Source organism: Mytilus californianus, unplaced genomic scaffold (genome assembly GCF_021869535.1).
Source record: "Mytilus californianus isolate M0D057914Y unplaced genomic scaffold, xbMytCali1.0.p SCAF_5, whole genome shotgun sequence".
NCBI lineage: Eukaryota > Metazoa > Mollusca > Bivalvia > Mytilida > Mytilidae > Mytilus > Mytilus californianus.
In genome coordinates this window covers 102,470,994-102,495,338 of record NW_026262701.1, presented here as the reverse complement: position 1 = coordinate 102,495,338, position 24,345 = coordinate 102,470,994, and the positions used below count along the sequence as shown (strand labels likewise).

Below are 24,345 nucleotides of genomic sequence, written 5' to 3'. Positions count from 1 at the left end.
TGTATATACTATTTTGTTTATGTCAACTATCCAGGAGCAAGTCAATAGTATAGTATTATATTACACTAATATGGGAGATAAATAATAATCAGCGAGCAACATATCATATCGCATGAACTACCCGGCTTCAACTGGTATGTAATATCAGGAGTTTTCAAATCCAAATCTTCAACGTTATTTTAAGACCATCAAGATAAATAAGGTATTGAAACTAAACAGCCAAAATGGTTAACTGCAGAAGGTCAACTTTGCCTTTTATATAGGGAGTTTTTAGCTCACTCTTAATTAATAGTGTAATACTTATTTCATTTATGATAGCTGAAAAGTCATATCTTGCCTACTGGACGGATGGTATGTACCATTTGAACACAGCGGTACTGATCCAGTTGTAGCCAGTAAAGTAAACACATGACACTGAACATCATTTTATCTACCAAAAACGAATAAGGGTCGTAATTTTCAAGGAATAGAATAATACACTACTAATTAATACCTTGAATCAGTATATAAATCTTTGCTTGAATGTAAATTGGCTTCATAATAAATTAAGATAGACATTAGCTGTTCAAAACTGTACAGTCAGGAAAGTTATTATCAATTTCTAAAGATAAATTTTGCCTATATTCGCAAAATAATGATGCTCATCTAAATGATAAAAATAAAATTGTTTGATTTATATTTTTCTAAAAACAAGAAAGATGGTACCTTAAATTCCTTATAATTGAATTTCTTCCGGAAAACGATTTTGCAAACATTTGTATTGCATTTATTCTTAACACCGAATAATTATTCAGAATAGTCCGCTTGTCAAAGTCATTTCGCAAAATAAATGAATAAATAAAATAGCATTGATAACTAAATATTCCTGTATACCATTTTGTTCTATTGCACAATCCAGAGACACTGCACAATCTAAGATTGGTCGACAAACTGAACTATATATATGTCAAATATATGAAATAAAACTGACTTGAACTAGATTACAGACATTTAACTGTGACGAATAAATTATGACAAAAAAATGTAATTTATCTATAATTAGCGTTGTTCAAATTTTGTTACACCACATCATATTTTATAATAAATATTTGTGATTCACAACCAGCTAAGACCACTTTGTTCAATACGTCATTCGGAAAAGCTACCTTAGCAACAAAGGATACGAAACTATCGTTCAAAGAAAACCGGTCAATATCTAACCAGATTTACGTCAGCGCTTACGTCACAGACCCGGTCTCGCACTTATTACCGCCATGCGAGTTACAGAAGGATTGTACAAGATTTATGAAACACAGGATAACATTTCGAATGCATACGAAAATCACAAGGAATTTAAAAATAAAACTTAAAAGATGGTCATGGCGGAGAGACCCAAGGGACAAATACGGGTGGGGTTTTATGACATCGAGAAAACGATAGGAAAAGGAAACTTCGCTGTTGTGAAACTAGGAAGACACAGGATAACAAAAAGTGAGGTGAGTTTTCTAATCAGCAGAGTAAAGCAAAGTAGAAGAATGCATAAAACAATTCAAACAAAAACGATTGCATGACAATGTATTTTGCAAACAAATTGGGGTAAAGTTAGCAGAGATGCCATTATTTCTGCCAACTGCTGACACAGAGAAGTTGTGACGTCACTAATGTCAAAGCTGGTAGAGAAACTTTTCTTGATTTAAACCTAATAAATCTCAATTATTCCACAACAAAACTAGAATTTATGATGTTGACTTACAATTCTTGAAAAAGCCTAAAAATAATGTAAACAAACATTACATAAGATGATTTATTTGTGATTACAAGAGAACTTGCGAAATCTTTGAACACTGTTGAATTGTCAAATATCCTGTAATATCACTAGTATCCCGCAGTTTGATAAACTAATTTGATTAAAAGTGTAGTTGGTATTCATCATGTTTTGTTGAGGTGCAAATAAAGTTCGACTTGTCTAAAAATCTTTTTAACTGTACATTTTGTACATGTTGAACTTATGTACATGTATAGATCGCGTTTGAGTTATTTTTGTGAATTAAGTATGCTGGTTGGCCAGAGGTCAATCGACATAAATGACATCATTGTGACATCTGAAATGTACTGGTAAACGCCAAATATGTAAGTCTCTTATCAAGACGTACATGTATTCAAAATTACAAATGTATAATTTTCATATTTACATATACATGTACTTAACCAATCACTTACATTTGAAATTGTATCATACAGTTTCTTTCATTGAAATAGGAAACAGTTAACTGGACAAACTTTTTAGTTGCCCTGGTCATTCGAACAAAAGCTAAAAGTCGACTGTCAACAGTTACCTGGAGCTTTAACCCTTTGACGCAATGTTTGTAGAATGATCCTGGTGTCTAACACAGTTTATCTTTTTCATTGTGCTAAAAATTTCAGAAAATGAATATCAAACTACTAATGTTGGTCGTCAGAACTGTTATGACGTTATACCAGTATTTGTTTGAATATAAAGGATCCTAAAATATATGTTTTAATTCATATTTATGTACATGTCGTACAAGTTCATGATTTAAAACCTTTTCTTTTCATTACCAAAAATGATGGACTTCATGAAATGTCAAATGAAATACTCTTTATCATGCATCTGAAGCTAATTTTCCCAATAACAATAATGTGACTTACAAATTTCCAGTATTGGCCTGCTGGCACTAATGACTGATGAAACACTGTCATGACCAGAGCCTACTGCTGAATAGCACAGCAAAATAGGCATGAAATAGATAACTCCCTGTCAGAGTCACATGGGCTGCTTTCTAGTTATTTTCAACAGAGCATTTAGCAGCCATGGCATGGGCTACTGCTAATTTGGATCCCTGTGTTATGTACATGTACCAAGGTGTTCCTCATATAGTTGTCTTATTGTAATAATTGATTCTGGGTACACTGTATCTTTATAGTGAATATCTATTACCTTTATGTATGCAATTTTTTCCATTGAGGATTGAACTTTTCACTGATGTTTTGGAGCTACCAAGTGTCTTTAAATCTCAATCATCTTGATTCATTGCAGAATCACCCCCTGAGCCTGAGGACGTGGAGTCTTGTTTTAATTTTCTGTTGTGTTGTAAATGATTTTACCAAAGATCTAGATTTCATGTGTCGCAACTTTCAAGTTTCGAACAAGTAGGGGTAATGTTTGTTTGCATGGACACTTTGTATATTTTATTTATTACATTTTGCTCTTTTTAACTTTTCCATATTAAAGTAATCAAAACAGTTTTGATGATGCAACACCCATTGCCAAAATACATATACATTTGTACATGCATTGCAATGATGTAGTCATGTACATTTTTTGTGTCAGAAAGAATAGTGCATTTTATTGTTAAAAAATGTACAATTACAGACTACTGAAGGGAATTTGGCATAACAAAAATGCAGACAAAAGTAATGTTATATAATGTTATGTTTTCATCACAGTATCAGTCACACTTTCTTCCATCTACATGATCTAAATGAAAATATTGTATACCGTACATGTAGTAGAGAAAGACTAGTACATGTACATTATGTATTGATGTTATTGCAGTTGGAACAAGAACTACTGCTTTATGGTGCAAGACAGTATTCCTCAAATGAACAAATATGTTTTTATGTCTACTTTAGTTCCTACTAGTAGTACTACGTGTATTTGACCAGGAAGTAGTCACAACTTTTAAAATCAATAAATTATTTAATGTATTTAATGGAACATTTGATAAGCTCACTACATGTATGGTCAAATTTTTGTAATTTTGATTTTAACTGTTCCTGTTCAAAGAAATATGGTTAAAAGCCATGAAATCTGCTGATACATTTAAATGCAACAATTGAATTTTTTCAAGATAAGTCGTAATGTAGATTTAAAATGGTTATGTAGATGTAGATTAAAAAATAATTCCTATGGAGAAGGAGCTAAATATTGTCTGCTGTGTTTTTTTTGTTTTTTTTTGTTTTTACTTGGTATACATGTATGTACAAATGAACATGTATATGAAATAACAAATTGCAAGCAATTAATGTAAGGTCATATAAAATTAATCTTTTTATTCTCTAATCGTGCTAACGTGCTAATCCTTAAAAAGTCAGGGATTTTATAAGCTACATGTATTTTCATTTTTTCTTGTAAATATGATTGATTGATTGTTGTTTTCAAGAAATAATTGAGTTTGGTTTTTCTACTTGTACCTATGATTTTTAGTTGGTACATGTACAATTATCCATTTTAGTGGGATTTTTGGACAATCATAATTAACATGATATATATATACCTACATGTATGCAAAAGTCAAGGTATTAAAACTTATTTTTTCCACAAAATTACATAGTTTAGTAAACACACCAGTGTTCTTCCCAGTACTTTGATAAAGCAATGTGTCCTAAAATTATAGGACCACATTTATAATACAAACTATTATAAAATCAATTTTGATAGATCCCTGGAAAATGTATAGCACCATGGTCCATGTGAAGAGGTACCATGGTGATAAAACACTTCGATGTACATTTTGTACATGTATGTAAGACTTCATATAGTATTTATACCAAATACATGTACATTGTATATTTACATGTGTAATGGCAACAACCAGTTGAATGTTTTAACCACAATTGGGTCTCGGCTTCAAGAAGTACAAATGTATCTGTACCTTGTCTGAGTACAAGTGAAAGAAAATATATACATGTACAATGTATGTCATGTAATACATGTATATAACATACCGTTATCATGCTTGAACTCTTGAGGTGTAATTTTGTCAATTGATGAATGTGATATAGTACAAAAACCGATGTTGTAGGTTGTTTGTGGACATAAGTATTTGACAGGTGTATGTTAGTACTTTAAAGACAGTTAATTGATTGGTTGTAATATTAATGAAGGAATACAATGTATGTAAAGAATTAATAAACATCTGTGGTTGTCAGTAACGGAAGAAACAAAGTACTTTATATATGTCTATAGAATTAATGAAGGAAACTGACTTGCATTTTTTAATATTGATATTTATTAGTTAAAAAAAAATGTTTTTAAGGAAACGTTAATTGTGCAAATTTACTAGTTATGCCCCACTCAGGGGCATTATGTTTTTCAGTATGTCGGTCCGTCCGTCTGTCCCACTTCAGGTTAAAGTTTTTGGTCAAGGTAGTTTTTGATGAAGTTGAAGTCTCATCAACGTGAAACTAAGTACACATGCTCCCTATGATATGATCTTTCTAATTTTAATTCCAAATTAGAGTTTTGACCCCAATTTCATGATCCATTGAACATAGAAAATGATAGTGCGAGTGGGGCATCCGTGTACTGTGGACACATTCTTGTTTTAGTATGAATTTGACCAATTGAATAAAATGACCTCAAGTCCTATAAAAATGACCTTAGTTGTTTGAAAAAATTTTCCAGATCCTTGTTTGATACCTTAATGATTTTATTCTAAATTCAATCAAAAAGTTTTCTGTTGAAAATCATCTTATTTTAACCAGATGTACTTTACAATGAGCTATTGAATCTAAAAAAATAATACCAGTAAGCGTTGATACAGATTTAGCATTTTTCCTGAATTAGCAGCTGGGCCAGTGGTTGTATGTAGCCCAGGACAAGTAACAAAACAAATGAGAAGAATTTTCTGGTTCCTACCTGGACTAGGAAAGAAATTTTCGTTAGCCCATACTGAAATTAGGGACTTGGTCTCTGGTAATTTGCATCCTTGATAGATATACATTTACATGTTGAAAAACCATTGCATATGACCTTTGATAGAAGGTTCTTACTGTAATCTTCATTAATTTAGCAGAATTAATGACTTGCTAGCAAGCATCAGTCTTTCAGTGTGTATATATAATTTATATGTATTATATTCCTACACTATACTTTAAATTTCAGGTTGCCATCAAGATTATAGATAAAACACAATTAAATGAAGATAACTTAACCAAAGTGTACAGGGAAGTCCAGATCCTGAAAATGGTCAATCACCAAAATATCATCAAACTCTATCAGGTAAGGTCATCTTCCAATAAAGTATTTCCTCTCATGTTTTGTAGTAGAATAGATGCATGTTCCCTGTACATTTTTTTTGGGGGGTGGGGGGTTCCATTATATTGCAGACAGTATTTTTTATCTTTATATTTTATAAATTATCAACCATAAAAAATACATCCATCATGGTATTGTAACTCTTGTGTCATATCTATTTTTCCTTTAGGATACTTGGTACATTACTATTTTCAGTTACAATGTACATGTATGCAGATGTTGTATTTGGTATCAGGTTATGGGTCAATGACATATGTCATCTGAACATAAATCTCAGTACCAGCCTTTTACATTAAATTTGATAGTTGTATAATGTTATTTCCTTTTATGTAGATGTACATACAGTTGGAATTTCTTGTCTCTATGTTATTCAAAATGTACCTCATTTAGAATTTTAAATTGCTCAAGGTGGGGCCTTTTATTTGGCTGTGCAAGGTGTATTTTTTCGTGGGATTATCAGGTCAGAATGGGAAACTTAAACCTGATGTCTCATGTAGGATGTGTGCCACGCTCTTTGCAAATTAGTTTACCCTTGCAACAACTCTTTCCAACATATCCTTATTTTCCAGTCCCACCCTCAAACATGTATTCCTGGTCGTGCCACCTTGCTGAACCTATACAAAAATGTACCTATTGGAATAATTGTTAATTTGTTCCTGTATTGATCATAAATATGCATGAAATAATTGCAACAAGAAGTTAAGCAAACAACAATGAAGCAATCTACCCAGAAGCAACAGGTATTACTTACAAATGTAGTTGACAGTATTATTTTACTTATATTCTATCCAAATAAGTTTCTTAGAATGTTTTTATTTTAGTTGTTTAGCATTATAATTTGGGAAAATAAAAGCTTAAAAACTTATGATGTGTAAGGATGTTGGAATTATTTTTTTTAACTTGTGACAGTTATAGACTCACTGCATAATACAAAAATGTATGTACATGTATCTTAGACTTACAGGGATGCACCAGTTGACTGCAAAATATCCACATATATATATAGGTTTCACTGGTATATTATCATGATTATAAACAAGTATCTTGCATTTGATATACTGTTACATTGTACTGCCTAACATTGGCTGCACCTGCATTGTTCAGGAATATATGAAAGTTATACATGTTGTGTCAGTGTTGCTATTTTAAGATGTGTATACTAGAAGATTCAAAATATGTTGTAGTTTGAACAAGAAAGATTTGTTGAGAATTTCTAAATTTTGTTTCTGTATGCAGGTTATGGAAACAAAGAACATGTTGTATTTAGTATCAGAATATGCTCCAAATGGAGAAATATTTGGTAGGTACCATAAGCTTTACAACTAAGGCCAGACTTAAAAATATTTGCTTGTCATAGCAGACTGAGCCAAGGCGTCGTCAGTTTTTTCGTTTTTTTTTACATTTTTAAAGAAGTTGAAAGCTACAAAAATGTACATGTACAAATCAGAGAAACATTCGTTTGAGTTATTGAAAGGCTTATAAATTTGGGGTCAGGAAGTTATATTAGTGGTCCAGTTGTCACTCTGGCTATGGCAAGCAATCTTAAATTGAATTATACAGAGTATATACATATATTGAGATCTTTAATTTGTTAAAGTTTCAATATATCTGATCATATATATATTGTCATTGCAAACTATTTGTGTTAAAGAAAAATGGAAAAAATAAAGTTGTATAGATCTACAAGGATAGACATCCAAGACCATTTTAGTCTGCACAGTAACACCAATCATATCATGTTAAAAGTGTTTAAACTTAACTTTTGCATTTATGACATCATACAGTACAATGAATATTATCAGTGTTTTTCTTATGCATTTCTGTCAATTGCAGAAGTTATCATTGCAAACTTCCTTATAAATGCAAGTCTTTCCAGAAAGTTTTAAAATTTAGTCTACTAATTGAAAAAATTAGTAATGCCATCATTGTGCCACTGTAATGATATAAAATGAAATTCACTGATCCAGACATTTGTAAAAAGTAAAATGCTTTATTAAAGGACCAGTAAGAGCTATGGAATTGTTCATTTAAGAAACATTTGAATGTCTGAACTTTTTCTACATCATATAAAGATAATTTATAAAACAGTCTTTGCACATTACAATTTTCTAATAAAATTAATTACTTCTGAAAATATCTTTAGAATATTGATAATTACATCGGAGCTTATATTGTGATTTATTTTCCATCTTTAAATGATTTTTAATTGTATTTCCAGATTTTATAGCACAGCATGGTCGTTTGTCTGAAAGGGATGCCAGGAAGAAATTCTGGCAGATCATACTGGCTGTTGACTATTGTCACACGAGACATGTTGTACATAGAGATCTAAAGGTTAGTTATATGATGTATGGATAATATAATCAAGTACACCAATTAATTGACACATTCTCGTCTGAAATTTAGTCACCATTACCAAACAAATTTTGGCTGATAACCTTTTAAAGTCTCTTTAGTCCCCTACAGACGAAGTCAAAGGGGACTATAGGTTTGCACTCCGCCAGTCTGTCTGTCTGTCCCACTGTTCCACCTTGGGATAAATGGACCCAATGCAAATTATAGAAATGTAATAGAATTTTAACAAGCCTAGGCTGGTTGGTTTATTGGCAGGGTGTGAAGACTCATTCAATATTTTCTAGATATATTGGACCAGTTTATGATTCTCTGTAAAGATTAAAATGTAATGTTCTAACTTACCCTAAAAGGACAGTTGTTACATAATGTATGCATTTTATCTAAAAGGGCTAAAATTGAAATTTTTGATGCATAGAGCTGGTAACATTTAAACTGATCCTGAATTTCAGCTTTTATACATGTATGTATTGTAATAAAGTTTCAAATTCTGTGTGATCTGGTACCCAAGCTTATTCAGGAAGTACTTATCAGTATGGTACAAATAAAGAACTACAATAAAAGTTTCAAGGGTACCGAAACACATACTAAATGTATTAGAAGAATAAAAATACCCTGTTCTGTCTCGTTTTGAAGGCTAGTACTATATTATATGGCTAAACTTTCAAAGCAAATTCTTGTATGATATTATCTTCTGACAATTATCAAAATAGTTAACATATAAAATGTATGTTACTGTATACAATGGACCAGATTGGTTGTACATGTACACATTTGTGGTATAAAATGAAAAATTCTCAGACATCAATAGCTTTCTTAAAGTTAGTTAATTTCTTGAGACATATATTGAACTTTTGTCTTTTATGAAAAGAAAAAATTAACCTTTATATAATTTCAAAATAAGTGACACAATTTTTACTTTGTTTAATCTGAAATGATTCATACAGACAAATTTATAAAAAGCAGGTAAGTAACTATTTAAAAATGGGAATATGATCAATAAAATTTGTTTCAAATTTGCAAAATTTACAGTCATTTAAAAACCATAAATTTGAATTTTAAAGTTGGGAAGGTTTAAGGGATCCCTCTTGATTTTGCAACCTGTATAGTAAATAATGAATTACTATCAGGACTGATGGACTAAACCATTTAAGTAGTAATAAAGACGGCTTAGAAGAGATAATATCCATGTTGACCTGTTAAAGCTGCTTAAAGCCTCTCTATTATTCATCAGCTATATATATGTACATTAATAAGCTGACTTCCTTATCCACTAAAAGCTCAACTTAAAACTGAATATATTTAACTTTTATAAATTACATTATAAAACAGTTTAACAACATTTGTAGAAGATAATTGTAGTGAATTAGATAAATTTTATGCTTCATCTTAAAATAAAAACTTTATATATAAGTTTGTGTCGTTAAAATTCCAATATTTCTGCTTTATAAGTACCCTTTTTTGGGGTTCATTTGGGAAGAATGTATGCTTTACCCATTAACAAGTACCTATTGATTAAAGAGTAAACATCTAAGAAAGCAATGCTGTAAAAATGAAGAAAAAAAATAACTTAGTTCCATGTCCTTTTACTAGTATATATTTACATATGTGGATCTTTAAGATTTTTATTGACTGTAGACATTATATAAATATGTCTGACTGATGAGTGTATATAAATATAAGTCAAGATTCATCAGGAAGGAATAAAAGATAAACACAAGTTTACATTTCTTGGAGGAATTTCAATAAAAAGTCTTAAAGTGTTATTATTGATGCTTTTGTTACCTATAGTCCCTGTTTGTGCCTCAAGCCCAGTTGGTTTTAAGGTCATGAATGACGTCAATCTACTAGTTATATTATGTTGTAAACAAGAAAAATCTAATGTAATTGTCAATCAGGTTTTTGCCCATCATATTACATTGGTTATTAACTTGTGCTTTAATTAAGAATCAAACCTAAGCTATTTAAACAAACGGAAAAAAAAATTAGGCTATTTTAATGACATAAATGTAACCATTAAATTCCATAATGATTTGATCTGGTCGTAACAATTGATTAAAAATTTCTGCTTATCTTTAATTTTAAAGGTTTGTAAAATGAAGTGAAGTCAATCAGGTGAAAAATAAATGTCTACAAAAAATTATGAGTGATTTTAAATGTAAAAGAAGGTCTTGGTTCTGTTAAAAATATTTTTTACTTCATTTGTAGTAGGGAAGTAGTAAAAAATCTTCCTGGGGGATATCTATGACTTGGTTGATTATGTGAAGTATGATAAAACCCACTTTAAATTGAATAATCAAATAAGGGTATGTCCTTATCCTGTACTAGATACCCCCTATAGAGGACATTGTTTGCATTCATTCCTATCATTGTTGTAACATATCAGATAACATGCAGGTGGATTGAATTAATCTCTAAAAAGTAAAATAGAATAAGAAATACATGTATAAAAAATCTATAGCAGAAAACAACATGTACGCAATGAGCTGTAACTTGTATGCATTGGTATGTGTAGTCAAAAGGTCATGTCAAATTGATTGCAACTGTCAGTTTACTGTAAAGTATTGATATTTCAATAAATTTAATGAGAAAGACACAGAAAATGACTTTTTAATTTTTGTTCTCTTTGAAATTGAGAACATCTGCTTGGTACAAATGCACTTAACCAATATTATCTGTTTGTTGAACTTTGTTCTAACTGTTAAATGTTTAAAAAATGTATGTGAAGGCAGGAAAATTGTGCTTCAAAAGTATCTTTTATTTTTTTGTATCTCCTACAAAACCTGCATTAGAGGATATATTGCAACAAAGACATTAAAAGTAAACTTTAACATATCCAACTCAGCAAGCTGATGAAAGAATTTGCCATTAAAACAGTGAACTTTGATATATACATTGGAAGTTTTTTTTTCAAATAAAACATTTCTTGGTATTCATTCTATAAACCTGATAGTAAAATGAGTAGGAAGGTATACAATGTATATATCTGTGGAGGAGGATGTAATATATATAACTTGTAACTTCAAACAAGATAATTAATCCAAATTGTTTTCTAGCCCTCTTTTACATGCTTTGCATTTTAACTTTTCCCTGTGCGTGTCACACAGGATCATTAAGGTGAGACATTCAGATTTGTCATTGTTTTTCAATATATCCAGCCAATGAATGAACAATGAAAAGATAAACTTTTTATTAAGATAGGGTGAGATTTTTGTATAAGTAAATGTTTATTCATCATCTTCCTGGTTTCTGTTATGGCTTTAACAAATGTCCCTAAATAGAGCCTTGGAAATTAGAAGTTCAAAGATCAAAGAATAAAAGGTTGAAAATCTGTATTACAATAACTGACTTGTACAATCAGTCCATTTTTGTCAGTTTTGAATGTACTAGAAATATAGTATTTTCTCAGGTTCTGTCCTACAAGTTCTCACATCAAAAAGACCGTACATTTCGATTTGAACCTCTTTTTTTTTTACAGAAGATGTACATGTAGAAAATGTACATTATTTACAATTATTAAAGCCATGATTTTAATATCTATGCTTCAAAAATTAAGTTTCCTCAAACTTTTAATCTCGCCTTCAAAAAAATGTCCTGTAGTAACAGATTCATCAATTATTAAAATTGGCAAGAGACATCTCTGTGTCAACAGTTCATATGAAAATAATCTTTCAGTTTTACAGTGGACAATTTAAGTCTGGGCCTGTGGATATTTTTGGTAGCATAGATTATTAAAAAATAAAAGTCTTTTGTTTCATAGCCCTTTGAAGTAGACACGTTCATTGGCTTGAAATAAAAGAGTACACATCCCATAAATGAGATTGCTTGTATTAAATACTGGGTTAAATCATTAAGCTTTCAATGATTGTGAACCAAAATTGATCCATGATGTTTACAAACATATCTTGTGTATTTACTGAATCAAATATGTTGTGAACTGGTTGCATCCGGTGAGAGAAGTTTACATGTCAAGTAGCAGCTTCAATGAGTGATCTTTTCTAATGGAGGAAAATTGCACAAAAATTCATTGTAACATTGATATTTCGCCCTATATGTATATGATTTGATTGGAAAGTTGATGAAATCATATTTGTGTTTGTTTTCTCTGTCTCAATTGACCTTTTGGGTAATGTTATTGGGGGAATATAGTTTCATATGTGTATTATATGCACAGATTTGTGTTAGCTCTGAAACCTGTTAAAGCTAAGCAATGACACAATTGCAACTTCGGCAAAAAAGAAATAAAAGTATTCACTAAATTTATGAAAGTGCTCAGTCCAAAAAAAATTTGAAGAAAAAATGTGAAATTTTCAAAAAAACATGAAATGTTCCTTCATTCATATTTGGCTAATTCAACAAATTCTCAATTTGCCCCAGTTTGATGACTACTTCATTGAAATTCTGAAAATTCTTATTTATTTATGAAGTATTCTCTTTTCATGAAATATATCATTATTCCAGGCCTTAAAACATGCTATAAAATTCTGTATGAAGCAGAAATGAAAATAACTTTTAAGAAAAAAGATTTTTGTTAGTCAATAATGCATTACAGTTATGTATGCATATTTATCATTAAAAGCATTGTAACAAAGGTTATTTGTTAGTTAATGTGTTTTATAACGGACTGGAAAACATTTAGAAATTTGAATGTAAGTAGAACAGACAGGGGTAACATATAGGGTAGTATAAAAGCTTAATTAGAAATTGTTCCCATTTCATTTCTGTTTTGCTCTGAAATTATGGTTTATACAGAATTTTGTTTTGATTACCTAAGTACCAGTAAACATTAAGAATTTGAAACTCTTTGAAACAAAATACTTTACCGAATACAGTTAAAAAAAACAGCACAATTACAAGTCTAAATTTGACTTCTTCTGTGTAGGTGTTTGTCGACAGCGGAAATTTGAACGAAAACTGTTAGATAACAAAATTGACATCTTATTTTAGTATGCATCAATTTATTTTTGGCCGACAATAGTACACTTGATTAGTAATTCATCATTTCACTTAGTTTTTATCAGTAAAATGATCTGTTATTAATTTTGCTGATAGTTTAGATTAATTTTAGGAAATAATAGTTTAAATTTATTTTACAAGATAATTACATCGCCTACATCTATAAAATTTTCTTACAAGATCATTTTTTTGTATCTCTATACAAAAATAAAACTGTGTGGAAATGTTTACATTACTTAAATTTATTTATTTTGTTTAATTTTTTAATGGTGGAGATGAGGATTTTAAAATGACTTATAACCAGAGGGTCTTTTAAAATCCAGCATTACAGGCACCTGTTTCTCCGAACAGTTAAATAGATTATATATGACTTCAGTCATGCTAAATACTTGTAAGCATTAGTTTGAAAATGAAAGGAAATACCTTAGAAATGACTAATTTATTACAAATGTAGGCATGTTATTGTACAAAATTGTTGTGGTCAAATTGAATCATTAGATTTTGGATACAATTATGTTGCTTTAAGACAACCTTTTGAATCACCTGATGTTTGCAGCAAACATTTGCAGTTGATGAATTTTATAAAGCTACATATACGTAAATGTTAGAATGTGGGTGGAAACATTTAAAAACCCACATTTTCCCCTTTCATTTGTAAATGTGCAGTGTAATTAACTACATGCATACTGATAGGTAATAATGATAAATTACTAAATAAGTGAATAATTATGCTTGTAGTTGAACAAAATCCATATCGTATTTCAATTGGTCATTTCAATTTAAATTCTGTCAAAAAATATATTATGCTGGTTGAAAACAAAACTGCTCTTGAGAAAATTTGAATTAATCAGACAAGTTGCTATGACGTGTAAATATGGAAAAGGTTGAAGAGTATTTTCTTTGATTGATGATAATTAAATATATGAGTGCAATCATATAAAGGTATAATTCCAATGAATTGTAATAAATATTGCCTAATGCCAGTAATGGAAGGTTACTAATACCATTAATGAATTATTGACTAGTCAGCATTATGGTACTTGACCATTATCGATGACGGATAGGTTGAATAGGTTAAGGCCTTGTATTGTACTTTAATTCTGTAAAAAGACATCAGTTAAATAACTGAGCTATCTACAAGTTACAAGGCTCAGTTTGGAAATAAACCAGAAAACAATATTCCAGTGATAAAATGAGAGACAGGAATAAGTTTACTTTTCTTTCTGTTGCTGTACTATGAAGCTTGTACATGTACATTTTTGTACATCAAACTTCAGTTCTTTTTAGAAATATTCAAATTTTATATGGAAGATTTAAAAATCTTAATGATTAAAATGCCTTCCAGAGAACACTGAATAAAAGTATCCTGGTACCCTGATGATAGAATTATCATCCTGATGATAGAATTATCATACTTTCTTGGTACACTGATGATAAAATGCTTGTTTATTATAACAAGGGAATTGATTTTAATATAGTATGCATTTTGAATAATTTCCATGTTAAGAAATAGAGAAATGTAATAACATTGGTACCCGTCTTTGTTCTTTCAGGCTGAGAACTTACTGCTAGATGCCAACATGAATATAAAAATAGCAGATTTTGGTTTTGGAAATTTCTACAAAAAGAATGAACATTTGTCTACATGGTGTGGCAGTCCTCCATATGCTGCTCCAGAAGTATTTGAAGGGAAGAAATATTTGGGACCTCAGATTGATATATGGGTAAGCAGTTTGTCTGACGTACATGATTAAATATTATTACGTCAGTGGTGGTGTTTATTTGGCCTCTAGGTACGATCTGACAATTTGTAATTAAATAATGTTGTCGCATAGTTGTCTGTGAATACAAAGAAGGTTAGCACTGACCTACATTTATACAAGTAGTACACATTTTTATTGCTTTGACAAATTATAAACATCATATTCTCTGAATCAGATCTTTATAAACAATAGTTTTTGAAAGGGTTGAGATTTTATGTTTCTTAATCAGGTGTTCTGTATTGCATATTGTACAATTTTGTAAGATTTTGTACAAAATGTTAAAATGTCAATATTGCACATAATAAAGACATGTTTGTAGATTATATATATTTTTATTTATTTTAGAGCTTAGGAGTAGTGCTGTATGTATTGGTATGTGGTGCTTTACCATTTGATGGTCAGAGTTTACAGATTTTACGTGATAGAGTTCTATCTGGGAGATTTAGAATTCCTTATTTTATGACTACAGGTAAAGAACTAGGAATTATACTGCACATGTACATACACTCCCCAGAAAAAGTCCAATAACTTGAAAACAACAAAAAATTTAAATCATTCATACATTCCTAAATACATGTAATAAGAATTTATGACAGGCTATTGTAATAAATATATGTCAAGGTCTGGACAATTATATAACATCTTTTAATGTGTGTTTGGTGCAAGAATGTTGTATATGGCTATCAACTGAGATTTTATCATTTAGGATTATTTATGAGCTATCATAACTAGATATTTCTATAGTTTGAATTTGTAAAATATTTTTTCCGCCTTTTCAATCAGGTTAAAGAAATAAAATTGACTTAAATCACAAAAGAGTGGTAATTGATATGCTATATCAGTGATTTCACACACAAGAGTAATTTCTATTTAGAATCTACTTTAAAATAAGCGATGTTTTTGATGAAATATAAATAACTATTATCAATTATTTTACATGCAGAATTAATTACCTGGCTCTCACAACTATTTTTGGAAAAAAGGTGTAAACATTTCTTGAACTCTCTCATGAATGTGAGTGTGTGCGTGACTTTTTCTTAACATCATTTAAAATGAATACTAATTAATATTTAGTCAGCTTAGTTATTGATAGAGGATTTCATAGACACGTATTTTCATCTTTAATCCAGCTACTTGAATCACTTGAATGCTGAAAGATACATTATTTCATAAAAGGGTTAAAACATATTTTGTTGATATCAATATCCTGTTTTATTTCATGTGAACTTGCATTATTGCAATCTGAATTCCAACATAAGCAGAAAAATTAAATATTCATTGCCTTATTTTAATGAATTGCAGATTGTGAGAATTTGATTAGAAGAATGTTAGTGCTGGACCCTAACAAAAGATTTTCTATAAATCAAATTAAGAAGCACAAATGGATGCAATCTGAAGAAGGACAGCCCAAATCTACCCCTCCTAGTCCCATGTTGGGGATAAATGCAAAGTTAGGGGAGTTCAACGAACAGATACTTAGACTTATGCAGAGTTTAGGTATAGATCAACAGAAAACAAAAGAGGTATGGTTTACTTAAAGCATTTATCATACATTTTCTACTTACTGGTAAGAGCAAGGTGATAGGAGTTTAAAGACATGTCTATTTACATATCCAAATGTACTGATGAGACATATAAAACCCTGAAGTGTTGATTTTATCCCTCTTCAATGTACATGTTCACCAAAAATGTATTTGTATTGGGTAAAAATGAAGCAGTTCAGTAGTCACAATGGAAAGAACACATGGTAAGGGATAGTCACATTTAATACAAGACAACACAACCTAAGGAAAATTTAACAATATCAAATGTATAATAATTTTTTTCATTCATGCATTGAACCTGCAGTGGAAATTTTTATATCACAAATACTTCTGTTTATTTAGAAAAAAAACCAACTCGAAATGAAAAGGTACATGCTGTATCCAAGAATCAATATTTCAAACATTGAGTAAAGTGAAATTTGATCACCTGACTTGTTTTAGTCATTGCATGATAACATTGAACCATTAAGTAACTTTAGTAGCAATGTTTATAGTTAATATGAATATGTTTGTGTAACTTGATACAAAACTGTATCACACAGATGTACAAAGGGAAGAATGTTATAATTATTACACAGAAATGTATGATATTTTGAATTTCCAGCAAAGAAAATTTACTGAAAATAAAGAAGGTTAGACTTATAATGTGAAAAAATGACAACATATTCCATATTCAATAGTTGAAATGGATTTTATGTTACTGAAGATGTTTACAAATTCTTTAGAAATAGATTTAAAACAAAAAGCAATAGTATTAACAAAAACTTATAAATAGTATTGTAATATGAACTTATCTCTACAATAATTGTTTTTTAGGCATTAGAGAAGGACTCTTATGACCATTACACAGCAATATATTATCTTCTTATGGATAGATTAAAACAACATCGAAGTAGTTTTCCTCCTGAAAACAAAATAGATGCTCGTCACAGGCGACCTAGCACTATTGCAGAACAAGCTATGTCAAGAGTTGTTCCTTCTAGTCAAACCGGTGTTCAAACTACAGAGACTGAAGCACATAACACAGCTAGTTCTTGGCGGCAGCCTAATCCTTATGAATCTACTTTTAATCGTGAAATGGACGTTCCGACGCCTCACGGTGTAACAGGCTGCATGGTTGACACGTTACCTCAGCCATGTGTGAAATCATACATATCAGGTCATATGATTACTACATCGATCGATGAAGGAGTTGAAGCAGATATTTTAGAGGATGAAGATGATGAACAGTCTAGTAAGGATCAGTTTGTACCTGATGGATTTGGCATTGGTCTGATTCCTAGTTCTGCTTACGGTGATTTGTCTCATATGCCCACATCCAATCAAAGTAACACTAGTGGATCTCCGTTCGCAAGTTTTGATTCATCATTAGGATCAGATATTATGTCTAGTTTACAATCATGTGCACAGGCCACTGGTACTGTTGTACAGGAGAATGAATCGTCAACTGGAAGTGAAGAGGAACAAAATGGAGAAGATCGTAGTCAAACAAGATCTCCTGTTCACTTTCGTGAAGGTAGAAGAGCTTCTGATGGACTTGTTGCACAGGGTATGTTTGCATTCAGACAGTTAAGACAGGGCATGCGAGCCCCAGGAATGGTTGACATACAACAAGAACAAATGCATGTACAAAACATGTACGAGCAGTACAATATCCCGCAATCTCAGCAAGAACAATCAATAGATGGTGCTAAACCTAGTCAAATTGTACGGCCCCGTCCACTGATGAAAAGAATGAGTCTACCATCTGAGACATTTGATATTCAACCTCATAGGTTATTAGCTTTGAAGCAGTCTCTTCAAGTAGAAAGGCAGATTGACGGGTTCAGCAACAAGCCTTTACAACAACAATTACTTCAACATAGATTTCAACAACAACTTCACTGTCCGTTGCAAAATCAGTTTCAGCAATTACAGATTGATCCTCAGTATGCACAAGGTGACCAGCAACAAACACTTACCTACATGCCTGTATCTATGCCTCAGAGGTTGACCACCAGTGAATTAAATCAACTAGGTCGACCTCAAGTCATCAGGAAAATATCTTACAAACTTGCACAACAGCAGCCTGTGGATCCGAGTGAAGAAGTGAAGCAGGCAGTGGAGCATAAACTGTCATTTAGTTCTACACCTACCTATCAGACCTCATCATGTCCAACTACTCCTAGTCGTAAAAATGCTTTTATTCCCCAAGGTGTAGACTTAGCTGTGTTACAACATCAGTTAATGATGCAGCATGAACAGAACAAACAGTTTAATGAACAGAAACATGGTGATTCTCAGATGGACTCCTCTCAGTATAATCCGGCCTATAATTATGTTGTTAATCCTCAAGGACTAGAGTATCAGATCACTCAAAATGCTCCTCCATTTCAGGAGAATCAGTCCACCATGGGGGGCAACTCTGATCCTAGTCAAATGGCTTATGTTGAAGAAGACATGGATATGTCATAGCTTTGTCTCCTCATTTTGTAATTGTTCATTATTCATTAAGAATGAGAAAGTAAAACTGATTTATTGTTTTCCTTAACCTGCACCAAATGTTCAGATCTGCTGTCCGGTACCTAATTATTGTTTTTTATAAATTCTGCTGATATGAAAGCAAGAATTTCACATAATTTAAACTAAAAGTAAAGTCAAATTTTGCTGATGTGATTCCATGTTATTCAAAAAACTGAATTTTACCATGTTCCCCAATATTTTCGGACTATGAAATTTTTTGTTATAACAAACCATGTTTTTCACTGTTGTTAAATATCCTCAGAATGAAAAGAGTTCAAAATTATTTTGTAAACTTGGTCAGGAAATGGAGAACAATGTATGTTTTATTTATAGTATTTTATCATTCAAAATCTTCATGATTTGCTGTCATTTATCATTATCATTAGAAGTTTTCATATTTTTCAAACTCATGTTGTTATGGATACCACAATCAGATGAGTGGATTTGAATTGTTAATAGGATTTTTTGTATGATTTGAAGAGTAAAGACATTTGTTGATTTTGTTGACAATATGCCTCCTACAGTTGTATTCAAACTAATCAAACACATTTTTCCACCTCTGTTACAAATTCAAATAAGTCATATAAAAAATCTTGTATTTTTCTCTTAATTTTTTTTTAAATTCCTTACATTTTTTTTTAAATGATTTTGTCTGTTTTTTTAATCATTAGGGGTAAACAAAATTGCATAAACAAAGGAATCGAAAGTCAATACTTATTAGGAATTCTGGAAAATATCCTTCAAGAAAGAAAAATGATGTGATATGTTTCTTTAACTTTTTATGACGACCTATAACATCATTACATGTTTAAGAAAGTTCTAATCTCTTAATAATTGTTAGGTGTTTTGTTTGTCATTCAGATTTTATTTCGTTATTGCAAAAACTCTAAAACAATTGAGAAAAAAATGTTTTAATGAATCAAATTGGTGTTATGTAAAAATTGAGGATAACTTACTATTTTTAAATTTAATTTGGTTGGTATTTCGTTTGTATTTAGAATACCAATTAAAGTTGTATGAAATCATCCTACCTTGTGACTGCATGGTAAATGTTGGTCACAAATGAAATTTGTGGTTCTAGTCATTTTGAATTCATTGACTTCTCTTGTAGAAAAAAAATGCTATTTGTTGAATATTATTTTGTTCTATTTAATGTTTGTAGTCATTCCGTGCTATTTTGTTGTAATATTAGTTCTTTATATGTTCATGTATTTTGTATATTTTTGTTATAATTTATGAATCAAAAGCATTTTACTTAATTGTATTTTTTTAATGATTTTGGTTCTCTATTCTACATGTATTGCTGTTTGACAAAATGGGAAATGTAAAATTGCATTTTTGCATGGTAAAAAAAAATTTTCAAGACTTGAGATTGGTCATGCTGGTAGAGATGATAATGTTTTTTTCATGGTATCCAGATATATAAAATTTTATCATAAAACCGTAATGATTATTTGTCTTTTATTACCATTTCAATGGATTTGACAAAAAAAGTTTTAACATACATGCATTTGTTACAGTCTGTCAATTTAGATATTTTTTAACTTATTTTCCAAAAAACACTTGCTTTTCTACCACTTTTATGTCCTTTAAGAAATTTATAATGACACACTATTGTCAAAAAAAGAGATTTATTTCAGTTTAATAGCCTGACATAGATTGGCTGTTGATGCCTATTGTTGTTTTGTTATGGTTATGCATGATATGCAAAATGTCATGGAGTTATGAGTTCATGTATATATGAAAACAATAAATCCGAGTTTCAACAAGGTACAAAATTTCAATTGGTTTGTAATGCAAAAAAATCTACAGGGAAAATAATAATGAAATACTTGACAATTTTTGAAGTGAGATAATTTGGGAAACAAATAAAGATTTTATACTAAAGGAAGAGGAAAATGTGGCATTACAAAGTTGTGAAAAATTGGCATCACAATATTATTCAGAATTTTGCTACCAAAATTGAAAAAACCCAAATTGCACAATTTCACTGTTGTAATTTTGGCTCTTAACATATAGGGAAAATTATTTTCTCTTGAAATTTTTGCACATATGTTGAACCCAGTTCCTCAAGTAAATCTCTGATGAAACTGACAATATCCTAGCTATTGTTCAACTGTTCTTGTATAAATGTTGCTAGAGAAAATGAATTTTGACCATCAATCCTTGTGTATTTACAGTAAAAAGAAATCTGCAAATAGTTTTGAAGTGGTTGTATAATTCTGTCTTAAATCAATTAAATATTCATTTTCTTTATAAAGATTTTTTATAGAGAAGTTTAGGAAAATATATTTTGTTATTAAATAATGATGCTTTTAAATGACATGTGTAGTTAAAAAAAATGTTTAAAAATTTCCCATTTTGCAAATGTGATTATAACAGTAATTGAACCAATGTTATGTCTAAATATTTTTAAACTTTTAAATTTCCTGTCTGATATATGACAAAAGGGAAGTAATAACTTCAAACAAATAAAATATTTTTGGTTCAATTTTTCATTGATTTTACAAGAATGCCTTTCAGAAAAAAAGTATGCATATATTAATGTATAAAAGCTTGTAAATTATTTTGTAGTCATTCCATTATTTATTGATGTTTCATCAGGGATAAAAAAAGAATTGTTTAACAGCTTATAAACTACTTTCTATGTATATAACAAAGATTGTATACACTCAATAATACACCAGTATTGTTTTCAAAGTGCCTAAATGGTGCAACCTGTCAAGAGATTGCCATGTTTAAATGTTGGATTCCATGTTTAAAACAAACCTAGAATGTAATAAATGGTAGGGAAAATAATTTTTTTTTTATTTATTCTAGACCATACAACTTTTATTTTTATCCTCATGTTAAAATTTACTTAGAGCAACAGCTGAGAGAATAAAGGCTGATTAAAATGAGGAGTTAAATTTCTGAAAAAGTAATTAAGCAATTGAATACAAATCTGAGTCTTTATTTAAATTTACATTATTGTTGCAGAAATATAAAGGGAATTTAAATCATGAAAAAAAACTCAAGTGTATCAACTGGCATTTAGACCAGAAAATTTAATATTACTTCCTGGTCTTGTACAATAGTTAATTGTTAAATGGTTTAAGCAATATTATGATGTTCAGCATTTCAATTGGTCTGCACTTAATTTTACAGAGCAAAACCTGAATTTACCACTTATTTCTATACTCTTGTTTGAATGAATTGTGTGTGTGAGGGGGTTAAATTGGTGCATCTTAGTTTTAGTGTGTTACAAGATTTGATATTTGCTATATGTTATTCTTTGATAGTTTCTTACACAGCTTTAACCTTTTAATATCAGTTACTGAATTTATAACTTAGTAATACCTCTAACATTTTATGATCCATTTTGCAGCAAATTTTAGTTCATTTCATTTAATTCTGTTTGTTTTTAGATTCGGTTCCTTGATGACTATTTTATACCTGTTTTACTCAGATAACTGTTTCCATTCGATATTGAATATTTTCAGTTTTTATGGAGTAATGTGTCAAGCAAAATTTTGGAAGTATTTTTAGTATACAGAATGATTTTTTATGGAGGATATAAGCAAAGGTGGATCATTATACATTTGAACATTTTAATATCATGGTTCCAACAGTAGTACAATGATAATCATAATTTGTTGTGTTGCTTTAGAGGGGTTGTATCCCCTTAAATGTAAATTTATTATTGTTGATGCACAAAATTATGGCAAATAAATTTATCATGCAATGTATTGTTGCAGGAATAAAATGTTGAATATATTTGTGTTTTTATAGTTATTCTAGAGTAAAGATTTGGCTGTTTTGGGGAACTTTGCTATTTGATTGAACTTCGAATCTTGAACATCAGTCTGTATAGAATAGTGCAGAGTGTTGGTTTTGTGAGTTTTCCAATATTTACTTCAGAGCCCTGATTGATGGCAGTGCTTCTGTACTGGTTTCCTTTGCCCAGCAATAAAACTGTTACAGTAGTATTTTACTGTTGTGTTGTTGGTGATGAAGAAGGCAAATTAAATGCAAACTCAAAATCAAAGTACTTTTTAAGGCACACTCTTCAAAAGACAACCATCAATACAATAATCAAAAAGAGGGTTAAAAAAATCATATCTATAGGCTAATTTGGGAACAGCCTCGTCATGACAGTGGTCTATATAATTAAATAAATTTTTAAAAAAATAGAGACATGGTATGATTGCCAATGAGATACTGTAGACTCATTATTAATCCCTTACACCAATTATTGTGGATGTCTTCGACATTGAATTTAACAAAGAACAAATTTTCTATATTTTTATGCCCCCGCTGTAGTGGAGGGGGCATTAAGTTTTACCCTTCTCCATCTGTCTGTAAATTGGTTTCCGTTCTCTAACTTTAGTTTGCCTCAACCAAATGTTATGAAACTTGAACACAATGCTTATTACCACTAAACACAGATCAAGTTTGAATTTTTGTTGCGTTACTTTTACCTTTCTAGAGTTATGCCCCTTTACAAATGGAAAAATTGCTGAAATTTTCATTTCTGTTCTCAAACTTTAGTTGGCCTTAAACAAATGTTATGAAACTTATGTGCAATGCTTATTACCACAAAACACGGATCAAGTTTGAATTTTGGTGGCCTCACTTTCACTGTTCTGAGTTGTGCCCCTTTTACAAATGGAAAAATTGCCAAATCCTCGTTTTTATTCAATAACTTAAGTCTGCCTCTACCAAATGTTATGAAATTTATACACTATGCTTATTACCACAAAACTTAGATCAAGTACAAATTTGGGTAGTGTCACTTTTACCATTCTTGAGTTATGTCCCTTTATAAGGTTATATGCAAGCGGGGGCTAGACCTGTGTCCCATGGACACATTCCCCATTTATTTTATCCAGACTTCCTCAAAACCAGGAAATAAAATACACACAAAAATAGAATCTTCATCAATCCTGGAAAAATAAATGAATCCACAGTAGGTATCCACCAAGACATAAAAAAGGATATAAATATCTAGACCATTTGCTGGTCCAGAGAAAACAAAATTCCAAATAAATAATTCATTAAACATTCATTTCAAAAGGGATTTTGCAGATGAAATCAAAAGGAATGAAAGCATTGAATTGAAGAGTAATTTCAAGTTATAACAAACTGAGAAAGTCTATTGAATAAGTAGACGATTGTAGACCCTTAAAAATTGACAAATCAAAATGAG

The 24,345-nt window shown here is 30.4% G+C and overlaps 1 protein-coding gene across 1 annotated transcript; it reads left to right on the top strand.

Moving 5' to 3' along the window:
- Nucleotides 1-1,191: 1,191 nt before the first annotated feature.
- On the top strand, nucleotides 1,192-22,913 carry LOC127702124 (serine/threonine-protein kinase SIK2-like). The gene is made up of 8 exons (XM_052206208.1): nucleotides 1,192-1,475; nucleotides 5,888-6,004; nucleotides 7,277-7,340; nucleotides 8,259-8,374; nucleotides 14,902-15,072; nucleotides 15,457-15,580; nucleotides 16,414-16,634; nucleotides 17,472-22,913. Exons 1-8 carry the CDS (start codon nucleotides 1,353-1,355, stop codon nucleotides 19,107-19,109), a joined length of 2,574 nt encoding a protein of 857 aa, XP_052062168.1. The 5' UTR covers nucleotides 1,192-1,352; the 3' UTR covers nucleotides 19,110-22,913.
- The last annotated feature ends 1,432 nt before the right edge of the window (nucleotides 22,914-24,345 follow it).

Coding starts and splice junctions, on each gene's coding strand:
- LOC127702124 (XM_052206208.1), top strand. CDS start 1,353: ATGGTCATGGCGGAGAGACCCAAGGGACAAATACGGGTGGGGTTTTAT. Junction 7,341..8,258: donor TCCAAATGGAGAAATATTTG/GTAGGTACCATA, acceptor TTGTATTTCCAG/ATTTTATAGCACAGCATGGT. Junction 15,581..16,413: donor TCCTTATTTTATGACTACAG/GTAAAGAACTAG, acceptor AATGAATTGCAG/ATTGTGAGAATTTGATTAGA.